Source organism: Fukomys damarensis, unplaced genomic scaffold, assembly GCF_012274545.1.
Source record: "Fukomys damarensis isolate Sample0158 unplaced genomic scaffold, DMR_v1.0_HiC HiC_scaffold_8, whole genome shotgun sequence".
Classification (NCBI taxonomy): Eukaryota; Metazoa; Chordata; class Mammalia; order Rodentia; family Bathyergidae; genus Fukomys; species Fukomys damarensis.
Window position 1 is genome coordinate 17,890,982 of NW_022900920.1, and position 15,310 is coordinate 17,906,291.

The following is a 15,310-nucleotide window of genomic DNA, read 5'->3' on the forward strand; positions in this document are numbered from 1 at the left end:
AAAAAAAAAAAAAAAAAAATATCCACCTGGGCAATTTAGTGAGACCCTGTCTTAAAAAAAGGCAAGGGCTGTAGCTCAGTGGCAGAGCACCCATAGGTTTGACACTCGGTCCAGAGAGAGAAACAGAGGAAAGGGAAGCGAAGGGAGGGGAGAAGTGCAGGTAGGCAGGCTGGCAGACAGAAGCAAGCCAAGCTGGCTGATTACTGAACAGTATGACAAAGTAATCCTAATAACTGTGTTTTGGTTTTTTTTCCATCATTCTAAAGAACAATGCTAAAATAGTGAAGAAAACTTCACTCCTAAACAAACTATACACACCATCGGCAATTTCATCAAGGCTGTCATCAACCCCTCGCTTTACAACCCTGGGCCTTGTCTGTCCATCCTGTGTGGTTCCCCACTCATCAGGCACTGAGGAAGGCTGGAACTGAACAATAACCTTCAAAACACAACAGGATTATGACAGAGTTCATTAGCAAATTATTTTCCACAATGGCTAAATACTGTATTTTAATACATAAGAAATTCTGCTTCATTGTACAGTTTATATATCAAGTAACAGTACTGTTCCTCCAAACCAATTCTGTAAGACTACAGCTAGTACTAACCATCAAAATTAAACAAATCAATACCATCACTTCCAGTATCTAGGGTAGAAAAAATCATACAAATAAACCAGAAGTCTATAAAAATTAACATAAAACTCCAGGTTTATACATTAGAAATCAAGGACTGTACATTGGCACATGCCTGTAATCCCAGCTACTCAAGAGGCTGAGGCAGAACGTTAAAAACTCAAAGCCAGCCTAGGTAACTTAGCCAGATCCTATCTCAAAATTTAATTTAATTCTTCAAAGTGCTATGAAGTAGCTCAGTGGTAAAGCACTTCCCTAGCATGCTTAAGGCTCTGAGTTCAATTCCCTGTACCACCAAAAGAAAGAAAAAAAGGGTAAATTGTTTGTAACTGAGGAGTCTTTGTCTTATAATCATATGTAAGACAAAGTCCTTTAAATGGCAAAATTCCCAATTTATTTACAAATTTAGTGTTTCTTTTTGCCTTTTTTCCCCAGCATTGAGGACTGAACCTAAGAAACACTGAGTTAATCCCACACACACCCCCATTTCTTGTTTTTAATTTTGAAATAGAGTCTCAGTAAGTTAATCAGGGTGCCCTTGAATTTTGGATTCTCCTGCCTCAGTCTGCCAAACACCCAATATTATAGGTGTGCACCATCATACCCAGCTACAAGTTCAGTTTCAGTAACAAAAACTGAATGCCAAAACCCGCCACTCACTTTTTGGAAAGATATCTACTCAGTTAAAACAACTGATTATATTTATCCCTATGTCAGATGTTTTTCTTGAAAAAGAAATGAGTATCAGTATGGCATGTAAAATGTTTGTGTTTGTATTTTTAAAAAAAAGTTAAGGGGGCTGGGATTTAGCGCAGTGGTTCTGCCGCCTGCCTTGTAAGCACAAGGGCCCGAATTCGATCCCTGGTACCAAAAAAACAAAACAAAACAAAACAAAAAGTTAAGGGTGTAGCCATCAATGGATAGTGCAGAGTGAGAGCTTTTATTTTTCACTGCATGTCTTTTTATACTGTTTAAATTTTAGTGACTGCCTCGCAAGTGCAAGGACCTGAGTTCAATCCCCGGTATCAAAAATAAATAAATACATAAATTTTACTGACATTTTTATTTTTATTTATTTCCAAATCATTAAGGATAGAGAAATACTAGACTGGGTTACTTTTGTATTCTTTCGTATTTTTCTGTAAAATAAAAATCCTATGTTCTGAGAACTACTATATGCTAAGCCCTATTAATTGCAGAAATTACTTCACCTAAAATATGACTCTGGGAGGTAAATATCATTACAGGTGAGAACCTAGAGCTCAGAGAAAATATGGATGGTAAAGAATAAATTATAATATCACTAAGGGCCAGGGTTTTAGCTCAGTGATTCTGCTGCCTGCCTTGAAAGTGCAAGGTCCTGAGTTTGAGCCCCAGTACAAAAAAAAAAAAAAAAAAATCACTAATAAATTAAAAGAAAAAGCCAAGTAAGGTGGTGCACACCTGTAGTCCCAGCTACTCAGGAGGGGCTGAAGCAGAAAGATCACAAATTCGAGGCCAGGCTGGGCAACTTAGCAAGACCTGCTCTAAAATAAAGCAGAAAGTACCTAGGATGTAGCTTGGAGCTTCCTGGATTCAATCCCCAGTACCACAAGAGGAGGAAAGGGAAGAGGAAAAGAGGAGAAGGGAGAGAAAGAAAGGGGAGGGGAATGGTTTAAAGTTAAAAAGAGAAAGGAGAAATTGTATTGAAAGGTTAAAGCAAGCCATCATCAAGAGCAAGGCAGCAAATTACGGCCTGTAGGACAAATCTGGCCCACTACTACCTGTTTTTATGAAGTTTTATTGAGCACATCACAGTCCCTGGTTTACATATTCTCTTCTGGCTGCTTTCACAATACAGCAGCAGAGTTGATGGCTGCAAAAGACCTCATGGCTGGCCATGCCTTAAATTATTTACTCTCTGGTCCTCTGAGAAAGCTGGTTGACTTCTAATCAAGTGAAAAAATGTATCAAGCTACTTCTATGGTGCAGACCAAGCTTCAGTTAACACATTCCCAACACAGAAACTTCACCAGAACAATTTAAATGGTGTTTTTGTGTAGTGGCTAAGCTTAATTCTGTCAACTTGATTGGCCTGGGAGCCTAGGGTGAAGCACACCTCAGGTTGTGTCTGGGAGGGTCATGGAGGTATGACTGTGGTTACTATATGTGGTCTCCTCTCTGGTACTATTTCCCTGCTCTGCTTCCCAGCCACCAAAATGAGCATTTTTGCTCCACCACCATGAGTTTGCTTTGGTGCTGGCTGACCACGGACTATGTACTCTGAATCTGTGAGCTAAATTTCCCTTAAATTATGTGTGTCAGGCATTGTATTCCAGTGACAAGAAAGCAGACTGATGGGTTGTTTCCATGATCCATAATTACAGTAAACTACTTTAAAAGCAATGCTATTACATATGTCTAACTGTAGAAATTACTAAAAATGAACATTTAGCAAACACATACAGCAAAGTAACTCTTAAATGTACTTAACACGTTAAAATCTTCAAATGCGCCATACCTTTGGATTGTGCATAACAATAGTCTCTCCACTTGGAAACTCTAATCTTCGGTGCCACTGATTTGTGGTTACAGCTTTTTTATATTCAGCCTACAATAAAGGAAACAATACATAATCTAGTTTGACAAATCTCTAGTACATCAAGAAAAAGTATAAAGGAGGCAGGGGTGTGGGGAAAAAAATGAGAACCAAGACCTGTCATGTAAAGGTACAAGATCCCAATGATGAATGTAACTGTGCTGTATACTTAAAAAGTACCAATAAACTCAATAAGATTAAAAAAAGAAAAAGTATAGGGGAAGATGAAAACTATGACGGTGACAAAATCAACAGTAATAGCAGCTCTAATTTACTGATAATCACACTTTTTATACCTTATACACATTACCTCATTTAAGTAATTATTCTCAGTCACTCCGAAATAATACTATCCCCATTGTAGAGAGAAGCCAAGGTCTAGACAGTGTATTGGTTTTCTAGGATGGATGTCATTAAGTACCACCAACAGAGTAACAAATTTATTGCCTCATAGTTATGAAGGCAAGAAGTCCAAAATAAGGAGTCACCAGGACAACAGTCCCTCTGATGCCTGTAAAGAATCCTCCTTACCTCTTTCTACCTTCTGGTGTTGCCCTTAACCTTCGGCATTCCTTCACTTGCAGCATGACTCCAACCCTTGCCTCCATTGTCACATTACATTCTCCTTGTTGGTCTTAACATGGCTGTCTTCTTACAAGGACGTCAGCCACATTGAAGCAGTGATGGCAAACCTTCTAGAGCTTTCAATGATACAAACAGCCCACTGCAGCACACGTGCCACAACTCTGCCACCTCTGGACTGCAGTCTATTTACTCAAGTATGACCTTGCCTTAGGTAACTTAATCTGCAATGACTCTATTTTCAAACAAGGTCACATTCTGAGGTAATAGGAGTTAGTACTTCAACACATTTGGGGGCAGAGTGGGAATAGGGACAAGGTTCAACCCATAACAAACATTTTAAGTACTGTACATGGTTAAGATTACACAACTAGTGTGAAGCAATGGCAGAACTGTGGTTCATTCCCACCCAGGACTTTCTGCCTCCAGTATCTTTACTGTGCCATCATTTTCTTACTCTTTCTCTTTTTTTTCAGCTACACCATTCTGCTTTCTATAAAGTAGAAGTCTGTTGAGGGCCTCTTAGGAAGAGATTCAATAGGAAGCTAGGGAAACCACTGACACAACCATTTTACATACCTGCTTGTTTTTTGCTAATTAACAAGTATAAATTGTTACAAACTCTTTTTAAAAAACTAGTAATAGGGATGACATTTCTTCCTATTGTTTTAAATTATTTTCACACGCACGTCAGAGGTTATTTCAACCTCTTGCTAAAATTAATCTGAAAATGTCTATATGCTTGCCATATACTGTTAACATCAAATCTGGAAACCTGAACACTTTTTGAAAGTTCTATGCAAACACTTTATTGGATCTATGATGTGTCCCTGAAAAGCAAATTCTGTTTTCAGATTCAGAGACTATGATCAGCACTTTGTGAAAGATGGCACCACTTAAAAAGCAATCTTCCTGACAGGTACAGTGGTGCACTCCTGTAATTCCAGCACCTAAGAGGCTGGGGCAGGAAGATCACAAGTCCAAGGTCAGCCTGGGCTATACTGTGAGACTATCTCAAAAAAAACGTAATCTTTCGTAGAGCTTCTTCATTTAGCTGATTAAGCCACTTGGAGTTTATTTTTGTATATAATATATCCACACTGGATGAAGAAAGGAGAAAGGTGTAGGCAAGGTATTCAGTATTAACAAGCATTGTGGTACAGGCACTGCCCAGTGAGATCAGTCTCTTGTGTAAAGTTTCTGCACCAAACCAGTGTGGAACAGCCAACCCTCAGGCCCAACACATCCCTCTGTACCAATGCAAAGTGACCTTTAGGACACCTTCTAAAGGGAGAAAAAAAAATTGTAGAGAAAAACCCCAAAGTGAATTTTGTTGATGTAAAGAGAATCAAATGCTACTTGCATGTAGAAAAATGGGGGGGGGGACAGAAACAGTATACTCCAAATTTGATAAACTATAGGTGAGCCCAGGTCCCAAGCCCTACATCCACAGCACCACCTGTGGCCAACCCATCCAGTCGACTGGGACACAGACCTGCTACTTAGTTCTCCCAGACCTGGGGCAAACAAGGGTGAATGACAGAGACACGGAGTCAGCCTAACTCATAGGCAGCCAGGGAGCGCTAGTCTTCATAGTCAGCAAAGGAGTCCTACCTTTGGCTTACCTCACTTTCATTCACACAAACACGGGCACAAGCAATCTAAGTAACACAAGCGTCATCTGTTTTCCAATATCCATCAGTACATTCTCTGGTAAACAACCTCAACTGTCTGAAGTTATTCCCTGCAATATACAATCACCCCCGAGTGCAGACTTTCTCCTTTTTGTTCATAGAGGCGGCCAATTAAGCCTCACTTCTCTAATCTCTCACAGGGGTTTGAGTAGCACTGGATAGTAACAGCTAAAAAAGTGACTTTGATCTTGTACGCTTGTATATTATCTAAACATGTTTAAATGAGGGCACATTCCTGTGTATCTTTGTGGGGGGGCAAGGGAGTACTGGGGATTAAACCCAAGGCTTTCACATTGAACTACATCCTCAACCCTTTATTTATTTTTTTTTTATTTGAGATAGGGTCTTTCTAAATCAATAAGTTGCCCAGGCTGAGCTCCAACTTTTGATTCCCCTGAGTGCTGAGATTGTAGGCATGAACTTCTGCACCTGGCTTATATGTAACTTATAAATAGGACAGCTAAGGTATAAAGGCGCCTCAGAGAATAGGGATATGTCAGAGTGTCTTGCACAATTCAGTGAAGAGGTTGCTCTGATACACAGGACATGAATGTTCATTTTCTGATACTGTGTGCCCCTATTCTAGGAACTGGAATTTCAGAGTTTGATGCCATTATAAGTATTATGGTGCCACTATGATGCCAACTGAGTATTCCTATCTTTGTCCAATTCTGTACTTTCCAAGGACTTTCCTGATTATGATGATTTTGGTTCCCATATGGTTTTTCTATGGAGAAGACTGTTAACCAGCTGGACACTGAGCATAAAATTTTTCATTGTAAATTAATAAAGCAACTTTATTTTGCCAAAAAAAAAAGTAATCTTTGAGAAAAGCATAACAAGCTGCCTTGTAAATAAAGTCAGCTCCATCAGTAAGTACTACCACATAAAACTCCAATCCATACTAGATACTAGACCTGCATTTTTTTTTTTTTTTTTTTTTTTTTTTAGTACCAGGCATCGAACTCAGGACCTTGTGCTTGGCAAGGCAGGCACAGTGCCACTGAGCTAAATCCTCAGCCCATAGACCTACATTTTTAAAAGAAAGGAATAAATAAATGAGGCATTCATACCTCTAGCTTTTCACTGAAATCTTCTGTGTAGGGAATGAATCTGCTATCTGTGTCCCCCTTGTAAAACCAAGTACAGCGCCTCACTTCAGCTGGCTCCTCTTCCCAGTACACAGCTTTCCTCACTCGGTCATAGAGGTAGACATCGTATCGCCCTCCATCAGTGCCAAGAACCACACTCTCTGGGTCTGGCTGGACTAGAAAACAAAGACCACATTTTCCCCAACCAATGTAAGACCTATTTAAAAATGACAAATAAAAATATTGTGACTAATCAATACTTAATGACTAACAACCAGAGTATAGAAGTTTAGGGCTGGAGATTTAACTCAGTGGTGCCGCCACCTGCCTCATAATTGCAAGGTCCTGAGTTCAATCCCCGGCAACAGAAAAAAAAATTTTTTAAAATATAAAAATAAGTTTAAGATTAACCTATGCTATTCACAATCATAACATTTTTGGGCTGGGGATTTAGCTCAGTGGTTCCGCCACCTGCCTCACAAGCGCAAAGTCCCTAGTTCAATTCCCAGTACAAAAAACAAAACAACAACAACAACAAAAATCATAATTTTTTTTCAATACTAGGGATTGGACCCAGGGCCTTTCCAATGAGCTACATTCCCAGTCCTTTTTAATTATGAAAGAAGTTTTACTAATCAGCGTGTGGTGATACGAGTGTGTAGTAATCCCAGCACTCAGAAGGCTGAGGCAGAAGGATTATCACAAATTTGAGGCCAGCCTTGATTACAGAGTGCGTTCAAGTCTAGCCTCAACTACAACACAAGACCCCATCTCACAAAAAAAGAAAGAGGATCTCATTAAGTCACTGAATTGCTGGGGCCAGGCTCAAAACTGCAACCCTACTGCCTCAGCCTCCCAGAATGTGGGGATTACAGGCATGTGCCAACACATCAAACTGACTCTTTTGCGAAAAATAAATAGCCAGAATAAATTTTAAAGCCATGATCATAATGCAATTCAAAAAACTCATGAATTTTTTAAAATTTATAGCAATAACATCCACATACAGCAATGTTCCATGAAGGATGTTGATAGAGAATATTACCAGATTTTAAGTCTAATGATAAACTACTCCCAAGACAAAGAAATATATTTCTACAGTACAAGATTTTCAGAACTTTAACACATCATTTTTCTCAAGAAGTGGAAATAAGCCAGGTGTGGGGTACACATCAATAATCAGAGCAATCTGGGAGACTGAGGCAAAGAGGATCATAAATTCACACCCAGGCTGGGCTACTCAGCAATTTAGTGAGAACTTGTTCTCAAAAATTAAAAAGGGATGGGGATATAGCTCATTGTAAGGCCCTGGGTTCACCCAGTGTCAGAGATGCTTACTTGTGATTGCAGAAAATTTTTTCACAGAGCATCTCCAGGATCCAGAGTTCCACAGAAAATGTTTTATAAATGCCTCCATAACTACATAATTCCAAATGAAGTAAGGGATATAGGAAAATTGGAACTTGGAGTATCGAGTATAGAAACAACTCTATTGCTCTGATTTAAAACACCTTTAAAGAAAGGAAATGACTAAACCATACCTGAAAACCCCTTATTCAGATAACTCAGAATTTACAATAGTATCACCATCTTTTTTTTTTTTTTTTTTTTTTCAGGGATCAAACTTAGGACCTTGTGCTTGCGAGGCAGGCACAGCACCACTGTGCTAAATCCCGGGCCCCCACCACCTTTTTTTTATAAAGTACAGAATCTGATGGATTCTACAAAAATTAAGGAGTTGAAATTTACAAAAGTAAGCCATATTCTGCATTCCTTCTCTTCATAAAATCAGATGTGAATGAAAACATGATCAGCACTAACCTGAATTATAGACTTCTTCAAGATTCAAAGAGTCCAGAGTACTGAAAGGCATCCATACTTGTTTGCATTCTACCTCCTTGCAGTAAAACCAGTGGGGCTGGACTGGTTCATACTGATTTTGAAGTACAAAAGGAGGTGGCCCCTGCACAGAGGGACCTCCAGGTTTAACAAGGGCTTGTTGTTGTGCTGGTGACTGTACTGAAGGAGGAATCTGAAAAGGACAACAAAGTTAAGACTGTCATGTTAGTTCAAAAGAATAATTTTGCATATGCTTTAGAATTAAATGGACATTAATAATAATTATGCTATCTATATTTCTAGTGTAACTACTTACTATAAAAACTAGACTCCAAAGCAAATTTTTTTTTTTTTTTTTTTTTGGTACCAGGGATCAAACTTGGGTCCTTGTGCTTACAAGGCAGGCAGCAACACCACTAAGCTAAATCCTTGGCCCCTAAAGCAAGTATTTTTTTAAAAAATATAATAAAACCCCAAATCAGTTGCAAAGTGAACTAGATTTCTACATAATAATGGCAAAGTAAACTAACACATTCATGAAATCAATAGCATATGTCTTCTACTTTTATTTAATTTTTTTTTAAGGGTTCTGTCTTGTTTTTTTGTTTTGTTTTGCTTTGAGATAGCATCTTGCTACATAGTTCAGGATGGCCTTGAATTCACTATGTAGCCTATGCTGGCCTGGAACTGGCAGTGATCCCGCTGCCTCAGCTCCTGAGGACTGTGACTGCAGTCGTGCAGCACCATACTCAGCATTCTCTAACTTTTTAAGTGTGTGTGTTCCTCAACCCAACCACTCCATTTTTTAAAATTTATCCTAAATGTGTAACTACAGAAACAAAAATTTATCCAAAAGGTTATTCATAAAGGGAAACCACTGTAAACAATTTCAAAAGCTAACAGAAACTTTATTAATTTACACTAAATACAGTAAATTAGGCCAGGTATGAGGGTACACAGACAACTAAAGAAAAGAGGATCACAAGTTTGAGGCCAGCCTGGTCAACTTGGCCAGATCATTTCTCAAAAAAAAATAAATTTTTTCATGTCTCAAAAATTTTAATTAAAGGGCTGACAATGGTACCTTGGCAATCCCTGAGGTCAAATTACCAGTACCAAAAACAAAACAAATATTTTATTTCTGTTCAAATGCTAGAACTAAGGCCATTAAAGATGTCTTAGAAAAAAATTTTACAGCATCTACAATATGTTCACAAAAACAAAAATTATAAAAATCATAGGAACTGGGGCCATGGATTTAGCTCAGTGGTGCCGCCACCTGCCTTGCAAGAACAAGATCCCGAGTTCAATCCCCAGTACCAAAAAAAAAAAAAAAAATCATAGGTGCTACAAGATATTTGCCTTAAGAAAAGATATACAACAAAGTGAAATCAAGCCAGGTGCAATGGTACACATGTGCCCCTAGTCCCAGCTACTTGGAAGGCTGAGGCAGAAGGATCCCTTGTACCCAGGAATTCAAGGTCAGCTTGGACAACTAACAAACCCCATCCCAAAAACTAGAGAGAAAAGGAGAGGGGAGGGGTGGGGAGGGAGGCGAGAAAAGAAAAGTTAAATTGGTTAACTATGAATAATTTTTTTCAGTGCCAGGGACTGAACCTTAGGCCTCATGCATTCTAGGCAAGTACTCTACCAATGATCAACATCCCTGATCCTTTTTCTTTTGAGAAAGGGTCTTGCTAAGTTACCAGGCTGGCACTGAACTTGTGATCCTCCTGCCTTAGCCACTGGAGTAGCATGGATTACAGACATGAGCCCCCCTCACCCAGCTCCCCCCACCCGTTTTTTTTTAATGAGTTGATTTCCCCTTGGAAGTCAGCTGAACAAGTAATTAAGAAAAAAAAGTAAGTTCATAAAATTTACACAACATACATGTTATTCCATCATCCCCCTTTGAGATGTAAATTTACCGTCTAGATCCAAATTATATAAATATAGGGCCGAGGATTTAGCTCAGTGGTTCCAGAGTCTATCTCACAAACACAAGGACCCAAGTTCAATCTCTGGTACCAAAAACAAACAAACAAACAAAAAAACCAAATTAAATATAAATAAATTATTGAAGAAGCTGAGCATGGCAGCACACACATAATACCAGCACTTGGGAGGCTGAGGCAGGTGGATCACCATGAGTTTGAGGCCAACCTGAGATACCTCGCAAGACCCTGTCTTAAAAAGGCAAAACAAGAATAAATAAATTACTGGAGAAGTCAATGTTAGTCCCTGTTGGGCCAGGGATTTAGCTCAATGGTTCTGCCACCTGCCTCACAAGCAGGGGTCCCAAGTTCATTCCATGGTACCAAAAAAAAAAAAAAAAAAAATTTTTTTTTCAGTTTCTGTAACTGAGTGTTTTGATTGAATAGTATAATTAAACAATGAGCCACACCAGTAATTTCACCAGTCTAGGAGGCTGAGGCAAGAAGATCTCAAAATAGAGTCTAGCCTGGGTAACTTAGCAATTTAACAAGACTTTTGTCTCAAAATAAAAAAATTTTTAAAGGTTGGGGATTAATTCAGTGCAAAGACCCCTAGAGCAAAATCAGTGCAAATCCCCAGTGCTGGGTGGGTGGGGGGAGATAAGAAAACATGAATGAAAAGAATAACTGTTTAAAAAAAAAAAAAATTTAGCTGGGCGTGGTGGCGCATGCCTATAATCCCAGAACTCGTGAGGCTAGGCTGAGGCAGGAGGATCGCTGTGCGTTCAAGACCAGCCTGGGCTACATAGTGAGTTCCAGATCAGTCTCAACTACATGGTGAGACCCTGTCTCAAAAAAAAAAAAGAAAGAAAGAACCATCTTAAGGTGTCACATATCCTACATGACATTTATTATTGGTAATTTACACTAAAACTTGATAATATTGGTGTTTGGCTAACTCATTGAAATAAATTATTACTTCAGTAAACAGGTAATATAAACTAAAATATGTGCCCTTAATGAGCTGCCTTTACAATTTTACTTCAAAGCGTGCGGCATCTGCAAACTAGCCCCTGACAATAATGTGGCCTTATATAAATTATAAAATGCACAAATTTCTTTTAAAACACTGCCTAAGGATAGCAAGACAGACAATCACACAATCAGGAATAAGATCTGTCCACATACCAGCGGCAAAGATGCTGGGGGCATCTGGTAAATCTGTACTGGGGGTCCAGAGGCTGGCGGGTGAGTGAGATGGCCTGGGGTCTGGCACTGTTGCAGCTGTGGGGGTGCGATGTAGGGATTAGCCCTACTGCTGACAGGGGTGTGGCGATATGGATTATATTCTTGTTGGGGGTTTCCTTGGGGTGGGCTCCCAAAATTTGAAGGAGGGAAACCACTTGGCTGAGAAGGCAGGTAAGGATTTATTCCCATCTGTGAGGAAGGTGGAGCACCATACTGAGCCTTTGAAACAGATGGCGGAAATGTAGTCAACCCATCCTGGGATTCAGTTGTGAAAGGGAGAGCAGGCGGAGGCTTGGAGAATGCTGATTGTCCAACCAGTGTTGCTGCAGTCGTTAAGGGTGACTGTCCAATATTCCCAAAAGGATCACTATTGCTCGATACCTGAGAAAAGTAACTAAATGTCTGTGAGGTGGATGTGTGAACAGAAGTCTGACCAAGGAAGCTGTCCTCCTCACCAACATCTGTGGAATCCTCTGAAACAGAGCAAGACAGCAAATGGTTTAAAGAGTGCATTGTTATTCCATAAGATTCTGTAAGGACGGGCTGTCAATTATACCTCTTGGGTTGGGGAGTTAGCTCAGTGGCACCGCGCCTGCCTCACAAGCACAAGGTCCTGAGTTTGATCTCCAGTACCAAAAAACAAACAAACAAAATATTCTACCTCTTAATTTATTATTCTAACATATTTAAGCAGGGAAAAAAAATACAACAAAAGAGCCAGGTGTGGTGGCATATGCCTGTAAAACTAGCTCTTGAGAGGCTGAGGAAGGAGGATCACCATGAGTTCAAGGCCAGCCTGAGCTACACAGTGAGTTTAAGGTCAACCTGAACTAAATAGTATATACCCTGTCTCAAAAAACAAAAAAAAAAAACGACAGCAAAACCTGTTTTTCCTTGCAAACTTTTCCTTCAAAATGAAAAACTAGAAAACATGAATAAGAAAAATCTACCCTGCCATGGTGGTGCATACGTAATCGCAGCTGCTCAGGGGACTGAAGGAGGAGGATCACAAATTGAAGGCCAGATAGCTGGATGTGATGGCTCACATGTGTAATCCTAGAACTTGGGAAGCTGAGGCAGGTGGATCAACCCAAACTTGAGGCCAGCCTGGACCACAAAGTGAGTTTAAAAACAGCCTGAACTACACAGCAAGACATGGTCTCCAAAAAAAAAAACAAAAACAAAAAACACATCAAAACAAAAAAATCAAGACTAATTTAGATAACCAAGCTAAACACTGTCCCAAAAGAAAAAGAAAAAAACGGGCTGAAGAGATAGCTCAGGATTAAAGTTCTTGCCTAATGTGCTGAATGAAGTTACAGTAGAAGAGAGAGAGAGGAAAAATACTAAAAGAAAAACCCAAAGTAAAGAAAAACTGTAATTCACTCATCATCCCACCTCCCAAAGACAAGCACTAATAATGTTAACATTTTGGTATAGTACTCTCCATACTTTTTAAATAAATGTAGTTAACATTTATTTTGTAAATACATCTGTATACAGGAGCTTTTAAGAACAGAAACAAAATCCATAACTAGTATGCTCACTTACTAATTTGAATCTTTTTTTCTTCCCTGGTAAGATATAATTCAAACATTGCCTCATGAACCAAATACATGTAATTTTATTTCTACAGTACAGATATTCTGTTGACAAGAACGGGTGTGTCAGGGCTCTTATTTCCAAAGCAAATGTACAGACAAGCCTGCAGTATTTGTATTTCCAAGGTAAAGTAGGCCAACCATTAATTACCATCCTTAAAATCATCAGGGTCACAACCAGTAATTAATCACTACAGAACACCAAATCACTAGGAAAGACGTTTTTCTGGGCCAGGGATTTAGCTCAGTGGTTCCACTGCCTGCCTTGCGAGCACAAGGTCCTGAGTTCAATCTCTGGCACCAAAAAAGAAAGAAAGAAAAGACGCTTTTCTAATTAAGGGAAGTTCTCAATTCCCTTTGCCCAACTTAATCTTCACTGTGGGTAATATATCAACTCAAATAATTTCACTGCTGACCTGCTACCAAGTTGTAAAATAAAAAAAGCATTTCCCTCTATGTGACCACAAAAGTCTACCCCACTCTGCCTTACTGAACTTTAATGAGTCCTTCACTTACAGCTTTCATCTTCCTCCCCATTTGTTATCTTCTACTTGTGGAGGTGAGGAGTCTATCAGAGAGGTGGACCCAGGCCAGCACAGGGAATATGACCCCTGCCCCTACAGATGCGCCAAAGTTCCAGCTTCTCCTTGACTTCCACTGAAGGAGGCCACTGGGCTCAGAGATTCTGCCTTCAGCCCCTAGGCTGATCCCGCTGTATTTTATACCCTAACTACAGTACTACACTATTCCAGTTTGGGCCACAGTCTAAAGGACAGCTCTAAATATCACAACCCAGACTATAACATTTGGGATTGTGTCTTTTGGAACTGTTATTGGTACACTATTGCAAATATTCCCTTATCACTTGTCACTTTGTAACTAAAAATAAAACAATGCCTCCTGCACAAAGCCCTTCTTCTGTTTGCATCACTCTACTTTTCTGATGTATTTCTAGTTCCACCCCTCTTTGCAGTCCTGTGATTGTCACTTGGACTCATCCTCTGTAGTTCTCAGTTCATCCCCCAACAATGGAAAGCATGGGAAAAACATCTGCGATCTTGCACCTTTTTTGGGAGGGTTCTTTTTGGAAAAGGTCTCCCTAGGTAATCTAAGATGGTTTGGAACTTGCTGTATTGCCCAGGCTGGCTTCAAACTCATAATCCTCCTGCCTCAGTCTTCCAAATGTTGTGATTACAGGTGTATGCCACTACCCCCATCTTCTTTCACCCTTCAAGAGAACTTCAGGTTGACCTAGTCCAAGAAATATTTTTCTAATTAGCATCAATTATAAATAAAGTTGTGATCTCCGCATATTGCAGGACTCATCTCAGGGCACCTTCTAATTTCACGTGGACACATATCCATCTAGATCCACAACCTCAGTGAGCACTTGTACACTTGTGACACCCCAAACTATTTCTCAAACCCAGACTGTCCTTATGTGTTTCAGAAGCTATTTTCCAACTTCTTCCTCAAAACTTCCAACAGATTCAGCCACGTACACTTCAGACTTAATACACTTAAAACTGAATTTACTGTCTTAAATTCAGTGCACTTTAATGAGAGGCTGTAGTCTGCCTCTGGGCTGGGCCTGGATCCAACTCTCTGATGGACTCCTCACCTCCTGCAGAAGTTAAGAGGGAATGAAAAGTACAAGGAAATACTAGGAGGAGGAAGATGAAAGAAGAAAGTGAAGGGCTCCTGTGCCACTGTGCACTTTTACCAGATCTCACTATCTCAACAGAAAACTCACTAACATCCATCCAGATTCCAGCCAGAAACCTCAAGCCTCTCTGACCATTCCTCTCTCTCTCTGGTACTCTTCTTCTAACTAGTTAGATACTCATTACAAAATGAGTAAAAACACTAGACAAATATGGCACCTCAGGCCTGCAATCTTAGCATGCTGGGAGCCTAAGGCAGGGAGGATCATAAGTGTGAGCCCAGTTAGGGCAATTTAGTAACTTAATGAGACTGTCTCAAAACGGAAAAATATTAAAATTAAAGGGCTTGGAATGCAGCTCAGTGCAAAGGCCCCAGTAATGGGAGGGAAAGAGGAGAGGAGGAGAGGAGGGGAGGAGGGGAAAAGGGGAAAAGGGGAGGAGGGG

At 39.8% G+C, this 15,310-nt stretch overlaps 1 protein-coding gene across 3 annotated transcripts in view; it reads right to left on the reverse strand.

Annotated features, from left to right (window-relative positions):
• The window catches only part of Sec23ip (SEC23 interacting protein), a 54,259-nt gene that overhangs the window by 30,906 nt on the left and 8,043 nt on the right, over positions 1 to 15,310 (reverse strand). For 2 of the 3 annotated variants that reach the window (XM_010632782.3, XM_010632781.3), the window contains exons 2-6: positions 11,542 to 12,074; positions 8,402 to 8,612; positions 6,563 to 6,756; positions 3,136 to 3,225; positions 319 to 439 (exon numbers count right to left, since the gene is read on the reverse strand). In XM_010632782.3, the coding sequence (XP_010631084.1) occupies positions 319 to 439; positions 3,136 to 3,225; positions 6,563 to 6,756; positions 8,402 to 8,612; positions 11,542 to 12,074 (1,149 nt within the window). The remainder of the gene's footprint in view (positions 1 to 318; positions 440 to 3,135; positions 3,226 to 6,562; positions 6,757 to 8,401; positions 8,613 to 11,541; positions 12,075 to 15,310) is intronic. The other variant, XM_010632783.2, reaches the window with a different exon arrangement.